This window comes from Pseudochaenichthys georgianus, chromosome 11, assembly GCF_902827115.2.
Source record: "Pseudochaenichthys georgianus chromosome 11, fPseGeo1.2, whole genome shotgun sequence".
In the NCBI taxonomy this organism is placed as follows: Eukaryota; Metazoa; Chordata; class Actinopteri; order Perciformes; family Channichthyidae; genus Pseudochaenichthys; species Pseudochaenichthys georgianus.
Window position 1 is genome coordinate 11,734,952 of NC_047513.1, and position 14,817 is coordinate 11,749,768.

Consider the following 14,817-nt stretch of genomic DNA (forward strand, 5'->3'; position numbering starts at 1 on the left):
AATTCAGTGTTGATAGAATGGATATCTGATGATGTCTTTGGCACATAATAATTCACTTTGGTTCATATTTCATAATTCAGTGTATCGGTGGTGAAATAACAGCACATACAGTATTTCAACTTGGATTTACTTTTAACCCTGCTCTGGCGAATCAGTATCAGAACACCTGTACCACTTAAGCTGAAGCATTAGTTCTGCATCTGATGCCAACTCTGTGCAGGTTGTTTACCGACTGCTTCAGAGGTTTGATAAAGCTCTGTTTCAGGTCATATTTTGGAGATGATTCAATTAACTACATGGATATATAGATTATATATTATATTATTATTATATATATATATATATATATATATATATATATAAATACCTTGTTTTAGTAGATACCTAATTAAACTGTATCACATAGCCTGTACATTGAATTTCCCCTGCAGGGATAAATAAAGTAGGCCTTCCTTTTGCTTGAAACTAATAAATATATTTGGTTTTACTTTAACAATTAATACCATGTAGTTTGTTCACTTGCAGAACATTTCCCTTTTTTAAGTATCATCATATGTGCATGTTTGTTGTATTACACGTGTACAAGCACGAGCTGTGTACATTGCACGCACACTCACTGAGTACAAGTGCAAAAGTACACAGCCAGGAGGCTGTTCTCTTTCCATGTGCAGATGAGTAGACTAGAGAGCAACGAGAAAGCACCACAGGGACAAAGAGCTTGTATCTCAACTGTGTGTCACTTTTTATTGGAACAGAAAGAGCAAGGAGGTCAATGGTACAAAAAAAAAGGAAAGAAACGAGGGCGTGAGGGTCGGTTGTTAAGCAGTGAGCGGTCACTTGGCGCCAGAGGAGAGCTTCTCCAGGTCATGGATGCCCTCCTTGTCAATCAAACGGACAGTGAAGGAGGGAAGGTTCACGATGAAGCGCTTCCTCAGCTGGAGGGGGGACACACGAGAAATATTAAGATGAGGCACGAATAAGCAGAATGGATGTAAAATCAGGATGATAAACAAAGTGGGATACTGCCATTACTGAACCTATGTACGTTTATATACATTAACATGTATACATATATAAATGACGCTTCGGTACAAAGTAAATGTGTATAACAAACGTTCCCTTTTTACTAGCCAAGAGCGATGCAAGGCAAGGGGATTAGCTAACTGTAACTCAAGCTAAGCAATACTTAGCCGCATAGCTGTAACTTAACGAGGTGACATGGATCTGGCATTGATGGATTTGTAATGTTAGATAATATAGTCATTTACAATGGCAAGCTAGTTAGTATCCCAAACAGAGGAAAATTGCACTGACTGAAGTTATTCTACATATGATATACAATTGTTATGTAATATCGTGTTGTGTTTGAGGCTCATCCATGTGAGCCAAATCAGAGTTCCTGTAGACGTCACTCTTTCTTTTTTTTAGCAGAGGCTAAACAACATTAATAGCTTAGGTGCTTGTAATTCCTATTAATACGAAATGACAGAATGAGTTAAATGTATTGAACACACTTCCTCAATGCACTTCTTCAGCAGATCCACGGCCTCCTCTCGGGTCAGATCTAGAACACACACAACAAATCATATTAAAACAAAGAGGAAACACTTCTTTAATAGTTAAGAAATCAAGCAAAATAATATTTGATGCCAGTTTTACAGATTCAACCGGGATATTTTCACTTCATACTGCCATGGAATAAACATACAAATCGTAATACTTTTTGCATTTAGGTTCAATGATTACATTTAAAAGAGCCCTTACAGTGACGCGAGTCTGTACCTGGACTAGAGTGTGAATCCACTACAGTCCTGAATCATTTTCTTTATTTTTCTCTCGTCTCACAGGAGCAATAAAGAGAAAGACATCATGCATGCGGCATCACTGACCTGGTTTGTAGTGCTGGTCAAGGATGGAGAGAGTGAGGAAGGCTCCGTAGCCGTGGGCAGCGAAGGGGGCCTTGGACAGGGAGGACAGGTAGTCCATGTAGTAGAGACCGGGGCCATCCGTCTCATCGTAGCCCGCCAGCAACAGGTTCACATGGTAAGGAGTCTGAAGACAGAGAGGAGGTTTAGGATTCAGGGATTTAACAAGGTGTAATGCTCTGTTCACACCAAATATGGAGTCTGGCCTTTGGGATCATTCGTGTTAATTCAGAGGAGGAGGGACTAACATGTAGAAACAAATGTTGTTTCTTTATGCTATTGATCCGGTTTACTACAGCAGTTTGTTTACTCCCATAACATAGTGATCTTACACTCACACTTCAATTGGCTAGGGCGCATGTACAATGCAACACATTGTACATGATAGGCTAAGGCAGTGGTTCTCAAACTTTTTATGTCAGGCCCCCCCTTTGGAGAAAAAAAAAAGTCGGGCCCCCCCAACACAAATAGTGAGGCTCAGTGGCGGCGCCAGAGATGTATTTTGGGGGTGCTGTGCGGTAGCTTGACGTTTCATAGAGGGTGCTCAAACATTTAGGGTTTCCCATTAATGTACCGGTCGCTACAGTGGAATGTTCTACTGCAACACTCCCCACGCAAATACACAGTGTTCCCGCGACTGTTACAATGAAGGCACGATAATCAGCTCACGGCATATAGGTGTAAGCAGGGGTCAAGTGCTATTTTTATAGGTGGTGTGTGGACCTCACATAGGGGGTCCGGGGGCATGCTCCCCCGGGAAGATTTATTTTTAAATATTGAAGTTAAAAGCATCAATCTGGTGCACTTTGAGAGCAACATGAGAGATCTATGGATACCTCTCTCAACACCCATATGAAACAGAACTGTAAACAGATTTACTTTTTCTTTATGGATATTTTACAAATCACCTTTTTAAACTTTATTCTTGTTTTACTGTCATATAGTATTTCATACCTGTTTTTCATTTATTCTCTTATTTTTTTATAACTATAATGATCATATAAATGTGTGCCTCGGAAATAATTGTTTACATTAATGGTGACCAAAACGTTTGAGACCCACTGAGATAACACTGAGGGAGTCCTTTAGTTCACTGAGTCTCTCAGTCTGACAGGAGAGGACTCTCCTCCACCTTGTTGTTGAAAAAACTCCTTATATCCGTTAGCTTCTGGTGCTAGCGAGCTACGCTAACAACACCGATCTCCGGTACCGGTGCTCTCTCTACACACACACACACACACACACACACACACACACACACACACACACACACCACACACACACACACACACACACACACACACACACACACACACACACACACACACACACACACACACACACACACACACACACACACACACACACACACACACACACACACACACACACACACACACACACACACACACACACACACACACACACACACACACACACACACACACACACACACACACACACACACACACACACACACACACACACACACACACACACACACACACACACACACACACACACACACACAATTTTCGAATCAATAATTTTTCAAATTATGATTATTATTTTTATATAACCATTTTTCCTCCTGGTCTCTCGCGCCCCCCCGGTATGCCTCTGCGCCCCCCAGGGCGAGCGACCCCCCACTTTGAGAACCACTGGGCTAAGGGGAGGGACATCTCTAAGTGGTTGATCAGTCACAGCATAGCCGGCCAGCTAACCAATCAGAGCAGACTGGGCTCTGGTTTCAGACAGAGGGTGAAAAGAGGTGCTGCAGCACAGGCAGTATGAGAAAAATAAAGAAGTGTTCTGAACATTAAAGTGTAAACATTAAAGTGTAAACATGTCCCAGTCGAGGCACAAATAACAAATATCAACCTTTCAATTAGCATAATAGGGCCCTTTAATAGCAATTAACAAATCAAAAGGGATGCCTGTATAACACTCCATAAAAATGAGGCATGTCACAGCGACATGAGGGCGCACACAATATCAGGAGCATCTTACGACTGAAAGGCTTTAGCGACGCAGCGTCCCTCAATTTAAGGCAAATTGAACACTTGTAACTTCCACATTACGCGAAACCCGGCTCAGATTCCCTTCTTCCGGTAACTTTGCATAGATTGCATAGAGAAAATGTGCTTCCACATACATGTTGCAAAGCCAGACGTATCTCTATGACACTTCCTCAGTATGGAGACGACGCCAGTGAAAGCGTTACAGAAAGCTTAACAGCTGGCAACTGCCTGGATATGTAAACATGAGTATATGCCGTGTGTATTTTATCGTCATGTAGCACGATATTGCTTATGAATAGTTCTTCTCTCTAATTAGAGGTGCCAACATCAGTAGGTTTCATGAACCAAATCACGTGATCGAGACATCTTACAACTTGAAAAGCACAACTTCTTTCTGCACTAATTGCGATCATTATTTAACTCAGATTTTCTGGCTCTGAATGAAGTGACTCTCACGACGGCAACTTTAACACGGCACCCAGAACAGAGAGAGATCTCAGGGAGGGTAGCCGGGGAGAGTTGGAGGGTTAGGGAAGGTGAAAGGGCGTCACAGGACAGAGGAGGTGAGTGTGTTGGAGAGGAGGGGGGAAATCAGGGTGTCACCGGCAGTGTGACATCTGCTGGGAGTCAGCACCCCTGTTGCTCCTCCATCGCGCCCTCCCTCCCTCTTCATCCCTTCTTTACCTCCCTCCCTCCCTCCTTCACCCTGTGCCCTGGAGTAGTGCCAGGGCTCATTAAAAACTTCTAAAGTCGTTTTTCTTGCCCCCTTCCTCCCTCCCCCTTCCTCTCTTATTAAATTAACTATTTTACGCTTCCAGCCTCTTCTCCGTTCTCTTCCTCCAAAACACTAATTCTCTCTTCGTTGTTGCAAGCTACTGTTCCTCATTTAAAAAAAATCCCTTTAAAAGCTAGACAGTTTTTGCAGATTTCAAAACAACTTATGGCCTACATGTTTGACTGAGTTAGAAGCAGTGCGCTGTGTCGGGTTAAAATGCAATAAGAATCAAATATAATACTGCATTTTCTATCCTGCAGTGAGGCAAATGTGATTCATACGACGCCAGGCGAGTTGTGATCTGCGCACCTGCCGTCTCATTTCAATTCATCTCTGAGCAGCCTGCTTATTTCTGTGACTTGTGTGTTAGCTGTGTTTGCCACAAGGGCAATGATGATCGTTATGCTCCCTGTGGAGCGGGCTTTAGTCTGTGTGTTAACGATGAACGCACACATGTGAGAAAGAGTGTGTTTGCTAGTGTGCACAACGGGCGTGATTCTCAGGTTGGATATCTACGTGTGTGTGTGTTTACATGTGTGTGCTTTAACTCCTCCGTGAGCATGTGAACGCCCCAGTGGCGTCACCCCCACCCACCAGACACCTGTCTCGCTGGTTACAATGTAACAATAATACGGACTTGGCATCAAAATAACCTTCCCTTCCCATGTCACCTAGGAGGGAAGCATGCACCTTGTTAACCCAGCCACCTGAACTCACACCCATGTTCACATACAAACAATACACATCATATGTTTTAAACCCCCCCCCCTCACCCGCTGCCGTTTGTTTCTCAGCCAAACACGGAGACTGTTGTGCGGCGAAACAAAAGCTTTAACTGTGTGTTTCTTCTGATGCCTCCAGCAGACACTAACCAACTCCAATTGTTTTTAGGGATTCTTCAAAAAATTTACTTTTATTTTCATTCTTGATGAGATTGATACCACCTTCAAGTACGATAAAATTGAAGCCGCAGCAAGCACGAGCTTAGCTTAGCACAAAGACTGGAAATTGAATCAATCAATGTTTATTTATATAGCCCAATATTACAAATATTACATTTGTCTCAGTGGACTTCACAGTTTGTAGAGAATATCAATATGACAATACGACACCCTCTGTCCTTAGACCCTCACATCGTACAAGGAAAAACTTCCGGAGAAAACCCACAGTTTCTTCTGGAGAAAACCCACAGTTTAATGAAACTGCTAGCCTGCTTTACAAAAAAGTAATAATCCACACCAAACTACCATGAAGTGTAGCTTTTAAAGTTAGTTACAACAATGAGAAATTATTGTTGTAATTAGGTTGGCAACTAATAAATATTTTCATCATTATTTGTGAAAAATGGCAGCTACATTTTCCCAAAACACAAAAAGTATTACAATTTACCAGTAGCTTTAAAAATGGCAAAAACGAATTGTTAAATCAATCAAATGTTCAATCACAGTTGTACACTGACTTACAGGATTAAAAACGTTGAACTGTTCATTTGAGAGCTTGATACTGTGAGGCAGGTGAAGTTATCGTTGGAAAGAGCCAAGCTAGCGGTTTCCAGTCTTTGTGCTAAGCTAACGGGCAAGTAGCTTCATATTCAGTGTGAGAACACGAGTGCTATTGATCCTCTTAAACTCTCAACACAAAATAGGAAAATTGACGATCTCTCCCTTTAACACATTATGAATGTAGGACTGAGCAATTTTTATAAAAGAGCTTTAGCTGTTACACAAATTAAGGTCAGGCCGCTAAAAATCATCGCAAACTGATCCCCAAACTCTCTGCTGCCACGTTCCAGCACTCCCTCCCTCCGTTCCTTCCTCCCACTGCCTCCCTCTCTCCCCCTATTTTTGCACCCTGCCCCGGGGCATGTTCTCTTTATTGGCATTTCTCCTCAATCTGCTGTATTAATTGTTCATCTGTGCAGGAGCAGGGGAGCTGTACGCAATATGGCACTAGTAATTATTTGTAACCATTGTGTGCCCGCCCCTGCTACAAAATATTTTACAAACCCATATGGGGCCAGCTGTAGACCACCAGCACTCAGAGGCTAACTGTTGCTGCGGCTATTGAAAATAAATAGCTTTTGTTTTTTGGCTTCATATCACAAAACATATGTAAAAAAACATGTAATAAAAGAAAACCTAAGTGATATTTATAACCCGTCTGCCTCCACTTCCTGTATCTATTTACCTCATGTCTCAGACGCCTTACATTCGTCAATTCAATATCAATTTAATCTGTACACCTCTTCAATCTGCAATTCTTTGGCAAATATTGCAGCACATCAGACAGGAAGCTAAAACCAATAGAGGCAGAGCAGATGCTGAGTTGCAATGCCCTTAAAACTTTAGCAGTTGTTGTTTTGCTCTGCAGTGAATTTCATGTGTATCATTACCGATACGCAGGCAGCAGAGTCGAGGCCTCAGGTGATTCTGCTTACCGGTTTTTTTTTCCTCGTCTCCTCTCTAAAGCTTGAGTGAGAGCAGTACTCCAGAGGTTAGCGGAGTTGTTTTTGTGGACGGGCGACTGGTAAGCACACGGCCGTATGTGAACGTGGTTTCGCTTACTCTGCGCCAACATGCTCTGCTGAATTTAGCTAACTACACCTCCCGGAGGTCTGCAGCCACTGGGGTAAATGACATCTCTCAGACTAAAGGACTCATCTGTAATTTATCCTGCAGGAATAAGGCCATCAGAATGAACAATATACCACTGATTAATTTATCAGCCAGTGGTTTTTAACCTAAGGCTCTGGATATGCCAGTGCGATCACATGAGGATTTTTTTGTTTGAAAGATGATTTAAGGATGTTAGAAAAAAAAGAGAGAAAGATTTGATACAAAAAGCAGATCATTATCTTTCCTTTCTGTCTGGCCTCAACTTGAATCTGGAATGATTTAATCAGATTAATTAAAATAAAGTCCAACATATGCAGCCAGTTCCCCAGACAGCGACTGAGCATTGTCTTGGACTACAGGCGGTGTATACCTACATTTACATGAAAGGTTGCTTTAGTCAACACATTGGCTTAATGTATGCAGTACATATTTTAGAAATGTTTTGTTCGGGATCCATCAACTTTATATCCGTTTGTCTTTAATCAATGTTGGATGTTGTGTTTCCTTAAAGTAAACACCATAACTTAAGACTTAGTTTTTCTTCAATTGACAAAAGTATTGATGGGTGTAGAAAGTTCTGGAAAACATATTATTATCCTACATTTAAAGAAATTGTATAAAGCTAAAAATGGTATAAACAACTGACATATTTGAACAAGTGTGTCAAGTAATTAATGATTTACTTCCTAAATGTCAAGGTGTGATGCAGATAATTGAATATATTTGGAGTTCAGGGTTGAATAAAAGAAACTTCAAAAAGGTGATGGGCATAAAAAAAAAAAAAAGGTTCTACTTTGTAGATCGAACGGTATAAATATGTGAAAGAGAATAAATTGATCAATGAGAAAATAAGAGTTGTGAGTTATTTTTTGTTTTACGGCCCGTCCACACGGCGGCGTGCGTTGAAGCTTGCCGACGGGCGTGTCTGAAACTCGACCAACAACCAATCACATGAATCTCCCGCCCCGGACACACAAGCACGCGGTTTGATTGGCTAGAGCTTGTACTGGCATATGATTCGATTGGCTGACGCTTCCGTCGAAGCTTCAAAAGTTGAACATTGCTCAACTTTTGCAGCGAGCAACGCGTAGCGACGCTCCCACAATGCAGTTCGGCGAAGCGTGACGTCACCCCATTCAAAGTGGCAGAAGCGTTGAAGCTTCAACGCACGCCGCTGTGTGGACGGGCCGTAACACTTCTTCTAAGGGAATCATTATCGACCAAAATAAGACACAAAATCAGGTCATTTTCGATCTTCTGCACGTTTGTAAAAGAAGTGTTAATTGTAGTTGATGTTAAAAGATGTTCACATTCAAATGGACACCACATATTAACTATTCTACATACTCAAAAAAAAACACCATAAAAAAAACTGTTTATACAACATAATTTGCAAATGTCCGTGTACTCTGGAGGTTGATGAATGTGAAGAGAGCATAGCTGGAGGAAGGTGTGGGAAGCAGCGGAGAAACTGCTACTGCTTCAGTTTCTGAGCACTCCTGAGAACGCAGCATTAGTAAATCCTGCACTCATAAAAACCAAATTCATAACCGTGAGGCACAAAAAAATAACGATACACTCGCAGCTTATGGCAAGACATGAATATAAATGTTATCCTCCACAACATGAGCAACCTTGACAGAATAAAAACGATCCTATAGGTCCCTCCTGCATCTTGTAATTCTGTGTGTATGTTGACTCCTACTCGTTCTCACACTCCGGTCTGTGTGCTGTTGTCTACTGGGCCTGGCTGTTTCCCCCTGGGACCCCCGCTCCCCCCCCCCCCTGCTCCTGCTCTACCCCTATCCCCCGTTCGATGTGTCCCACATTCCCTCCTCTGCCACACTAATTGTTTTTTGTAATTATTTTCACCCTTCTGCTATTGTGACAGGCAGCGGCTGCACTACTCTTAACAAATTAGTGCAAGAGTTACGATGCCAGGATACGAGAAGCAGAGCTGACGAGAGCAATGGGCGTGACATCTCAACCCACATATGTCATCACGTACACAAACCGTAACGTAAGTGCTACAAGGTAAAAGCAAATGTAAAATAGGCAGGGCTAAAGATCATTAGTTGATCATTTGATACGGCCATGAGAAGAAAAATAACTAGGAAATAATTGAAAAAAGGAGTCAAAGTAATATTCTTAAAGATTTTCCTTTAATGAATGCCTGTTGAGTCATCATCCATCGCACAATGATAGTACGTATGTATGACCCACTGATGAAGCAGCCCAATTATGAAAGCCATTGCATTTGTCGATTTACGAACTGAGTGTCTTTTCCCGGGGAAGATCCCAATTGTTGACATTGTTTGGATCTCTGGGAACTAAGATGCAAAACACACCCGCAATAACTGGTTACAGCTAAATAGAAAGCAGCGGAGATAGAAACTTTAAGTTGTTTTTAAGCAAAATGTTGGATTACTGGCCTGTTGACGCTTCTTAAAATGTGACAATGTGCAGCGTTCAGTCTTATATGCAAAAGGTCATATATTTGGGCGTCATCTTGGCTTTATTCTGATCAATAGAAAATCTAAATAATTGATAGAAAAAGGTATCCTAATGTTTTATAAGCGGCATGACATTCTTAAGTGCTTTTACTTCATCTTTAATCTAATATGTACTGTTTTAGAGTTCTTTACCCTTGATGTGTTAAGCAGTTTGGCATATTTTGTTCTAGTTTTTGGTTTCCCTCTAAGCATCAAGGGTTTTGTTTGTTGTACAGAACATAAAACCCTTTGAGACACTTTAGTGAGATTAGTTTGGATAAACTGAATGCATTTCACTTTTAAAAAAGAAGAAGAAAAAGTTGCCTAACAGAGAAACAATCAGTACTAGATGATGGATATGTTCAATACTCTTCAAATGGGGATGTAATGGAAAGTCAAACAACCTTTAAAACTTAACTTACAGTTCTTCTATGTGATAAATTAACTACTGTAAGTCTCAAAGTTTGTTACATTTATGGTATAAATGTACATAAAACAAGTTATTGCCCTGTACTTTGTGGTATAAAAGTGTATTTTGCTTCTATATGACTCGCAGGCCTTAAGCACTGAAGATTAATGGTTTCTGGTTTATTTTCATTTTGGAAATCTAAGCTAAGGCTTAAATAATAAAAAAGGCACAATTCTGTTCTTACATATTTAGGTATTGAAGTGTTTAAGGTCAAAGCAATGCTAGTGTTTTATATGAATATACCCTGGGAAAGACTCCTGCAGGCTCAGGTGGTTTCATTAAGTCTCAAAGGGAGAAACCTCCGTCTCCTACTCACAACAAGCTGACAAATGTACCTGTTCTGTCAAAATGCATCTACTGGTTCTCAAGCTGATAAGGGCACAAACAGGGGCTTTAATTACAAGGGAGACATAATTCCCAGTAGAACGTCTCCCATACTACATCCCAGCATGTCATTAAGACAGGAATGGCCGCTGTTGTGTTCGAGTGCCGAGTTTCTTGTTTTAGCCAAAAATCGATACTTCCAATCAGAAATTAAAACACATCTTTGATTAGGATCAGTAAACCTTCCACATATGTTACCGTCGCTGTCATTTGAGTGAAGTGAGAATTACTTTTGAATATAAATTAATTTGTGATTATATCATTGGTTCCCTGCAGCTAAATGAGATTGCAAATGCAAACAGAGGATTGTAATTAAGTAGAAATAGAAATTAAAATATGTATAGGTTTGTTCACTAATTACTGCATAATGAATATGCTTAATTGACTAGTACAGAGGATTCATAAGATACTGTTTTGTTAACTGGGGAAATATACAAGATACAGATGTTAAATGTTTTTGCAATGGGTTTGAAAAATATTTTTAAAGAAGGGCTTATTATGTTTTTTGTGTGCATGTAAATGGTCTTCAAGGGCTCAAATCCAAAAGTTCCCTCTTTGGAATTTCACACAATCATATCAATCAGTTTAATAAAAACTAATTGTATATTACAGTAGAACAAAAATATGGTGAATTCATTTGCTTGTTGCTCTATTATATCAAGAAAGCCCTTTTGGCCGATGGGAACTTTGAGAAACGGGTTACTTATTCTGTTAAAAAGTGTGTTACATTGTAGAGATTATCTTGTTAAATAAGAAAATACATGCATAGGAACTGATTGACTATCAAAGCGATTTTATTCTTTATCAAAACCCCCCTACTATAATTATATTGGCTAGTTGCTGTGAGGACCTAAAGTGGATCAACCAGAAGAAATCTTCTCTTGATGCTAAAGTGTGCCAAAATGAGGTTCAAACAAGATATGTGCTCCATATTATGGTTATGATTATTGTCCTCTCTCTCATCAAACTGTAAAACAAACAAAATCTTCCCTAAGGAAACATTTCAAAGAGATCAAAGTTACCACCACAGCTTTAGGAAGCTGGTGGCTGTTTAATGGGCTGAGAGTAAAAGACCATCGGATTTAGAAACTACCAGTGCCAACAGAAACACATTATTTCAGACAACAATTTCAAATCAACACATCAATAAAAAAAAATGGGATACATTTGTAATGGATATGTCAGGTAACACACACCATAAAGCAGCTTTCTTCACTTTGATATGTGGTCTTTTTAATGCTTTGGCTATAACAGTGTTTCCTTACAAACCCAAAACAACTAAATCCCTACAGTTTGTGTGGACAGACACAGCTAACTGGATTATACGGTCTACAGAGTTTAAGTTGTTTTATCATAAGACACTCATCTGAATTGGCAAATTATATGTAGTTGTTATATTTCATAACATTAAAATCAATTGTATAAGCTGTGTTGACTGTGTTGTATTAGTAGTAGAGGTGTTGAAATTAATCGTTTCTACGATGAATCACGATGCGGACGATTCTGCATCGATGCAGTGACAGAACATAATCGATTATAGCGTAGTAACGTTGCTTCCTGATTTTACGGCCGAGGCTTTACAATAACGTTTTTTTTCTGTCGCTTTAATATCAAATCGGTCGGTGCCGCAGAGATCAGAGAACAAACGTGACAACGGCACAGCGACACCACACACGGAGCAGTCTGCTTTATCCACCAACACAACACCACCAGTCCAGAACCAACAGCAGAAGGACCCGCTCTGAATCAGTCCGTGTCGCTGTGGCTCAGACACACAGGGATTTATGTTTTAAAGAAATACTCGCGTTACAATCATGTCAGGTTTTTGGTGGATTTAGTTAAGTCTTGGATTGCAGAGCATGAATGTCCTCTTGCTATTTTCAGACGATATACGTGTGTAAAGTTTGTGAAGGCAGGGGGAAAAAGCTTCCGCGATCACCATCTCCTCTGTTCCTCCAAACCCTGCCCTGAAAATAATGAGTGACAGGCTGATAGTAACCCGATAGAAACTTTATTATTCACTTAATCACTGAGATATGATGAAGCTAACTTAATCTCATACATTCATTGGATTTATGTAACAGTGAGACAGAGAATGTAAGTGTGCACCCACATGCAGTATTTTTGTTTTCATATGCTGTTGTAAATACTCCTGTTGTCTGCTGTGTTCAGACTCAAGTGATGTTAGTGATGCTACATTCAGGACCTTCAGTGTCTTTTTTTTAACAGAAGACCGTTGCTAGAAGCTGCAGCTAGACTGCAGAGGCATTATTTTTTTGTTTTTGAGGATGGAACAATTTCACACACAGATACTGTATAGGGAGGCTAGAGCTATGCAATTGATTTATTTTGGTTTATAAATGAATGTCAAGACATTAATGTTATTGATTTCTGAAGCACTTTTTAAATAATAAAAGGGAGTTCATATGTATTTACTGCATGTATTCATTGATGAAAAAGAAGCCATGTGCAGTAATATAGACAATTGAGGATGCAACGCATTGGTATGAATCGTGATGCAACGGGTTATCGAATCGAAGACAGGATAATCGTAATCGAATCGTGAGACCAGTGAAGATGCACAGCCCTAATTAGTAGTGTGTATAATAATAGTTACCCTGCTTCTAAGGTAGTCTGCCAGATTCTTTCTTGTGAAGTTAGCGGCGGCTGATGGACTGAGTTCATAACCTGAGAAAAACAATAGACAAAATATTAGACACAACGTTTCTGGTCACTTCTTCTCTGGCATATACAATTTGCCTTCCAATATGGCAACTTTGCCAACATCTAGAGATAAAGGAAACTTTCAAGAAAATGAATGAATGTTTCACAGCTGAATTAACAGCCATGGGGTCCTTACCATTCCTCATTTTGTAGAGCTGAAGGTTCTTCTGAATGTACTCTGCAAACTGTGCCGTGTCTCCCGCTTCTCCAACACACAGCAGCAAGATTTTCTCACTTAGTTTGAACATCTTGTCTTGGTCTGAAAAGCAACACAAAAACCCCACAATTTCTTTATCCTGTGCGTTCTGCCTTCCTATACCCATTTATTCAGATGTGAATCTCAGAGTCATAACACGCCTAGCACAATATCAAATTACTCTGATCAACCCCTTACCCCCAAAAAACCATCACATAAATATTACTTTTATCTAGTCAGACATACAACAACAGTTGTGTTACTTCAGCAGCCCTGCACACTCTGTTTGGCTGACACTGTTGTGACATGCGATTATTGAATACATGTATACATGAAGTTGTGGTGTAGTATCTAAATATGTATGTTTTCATATGTATATCTGAATGTTTCTGTGTATAGGCTGTGAAAAAGATATCCCCTGAAACATAAATAGATTGTAGGGTTTCAGAAATTGGCCATTAAGCGAATCCCAGGGTGAGTAACTTGAAATCAGTAAGCTCTTTCACTTTCACTGTCAGAAGCCTGACTTGGCAGCTAGTGCTAACCTGGCTAACTTATTTATTTATTTAAAGACATAAAATATATGTAACTCTATGCAGTACATAATCATTATTCTGCCCCTACACACATGCAAATGTGAGTAATGGAAAGAAATTGTGTAAAAGCAGAATATGTAAGATTATCCGCGACTTTAACGTAACGTTAGCTAGGGTTAGCTTTGTTAGCTTAAATTCAATTCGGAATAGGAGTAAATTATGTGATATTAGAATAATTTATATATTACACACCAATATAACGTGATATTGGAATTATTTAAGCATGCTCTGTCAGTAACAGAAACTGGTTTAAGTGTGAACAAGTACTACAAAAACAGGTGTTGTTAGCAGGTTATAGCAAAATCAACCGACATAATGGCTAATGCTAAGCTAACGCGTTGTCATACCGTGTTTCATCTGAAGGATGCTGCTGGCTGCAACATTATCGGCGGCAACCAGGACGAAATCCGGTCCCTGTATCCCGACTAAATATTCCATTTTGTATAACAGGTAAGAAGTGAAGTATTCCTATATATTCTAGAAATAGCACACAAGTTCCTTTTAGCCTCGACTGTCCAGATTACACAGCAAAAGTTTGAGATAGGTGGCGCGGGATGTTGTCGTCACCGGAAACCGCCACTACGTCCTTTCAACGCGACTCGGGCGGGCAATTTGAGCGG

General features: G+C 40.1%; 1 protein-coding gene across 1 annotated transcript; it reads right to left on the reverse strand.

Annotated features, from left to right (window-relative positions):
- Positions 1–718: 718 nt before the first annotated feature.
- On the reverse strand, positions 719–14,747 carry psmb2 (proteasome 20S subunit beta 2). The gene is made up of 6 exons (XM_034094934.2): positions 14,545–14,747; positions 13,542–13,664; positions 13,299–13,369; positions 1,890–2,052; positions 1,515–1,564; positions 719–935 (listed from the first exon to the last, which is right to left on the reverse strand). The coding sequence occupies exons 1-6, from the start codon at positions 14,633–14,635 to the stop codon at positions 834–836; spliced, it is 600 nt and encodes a 199-aa protein (XP_033950825.1). The 5' UTR covers positions 14,636–14,747; the 3' UTR covers positions 719–833.
- Between the last annotated feature and the right edge of the window lie 70 nt (positions 14,748–14,817).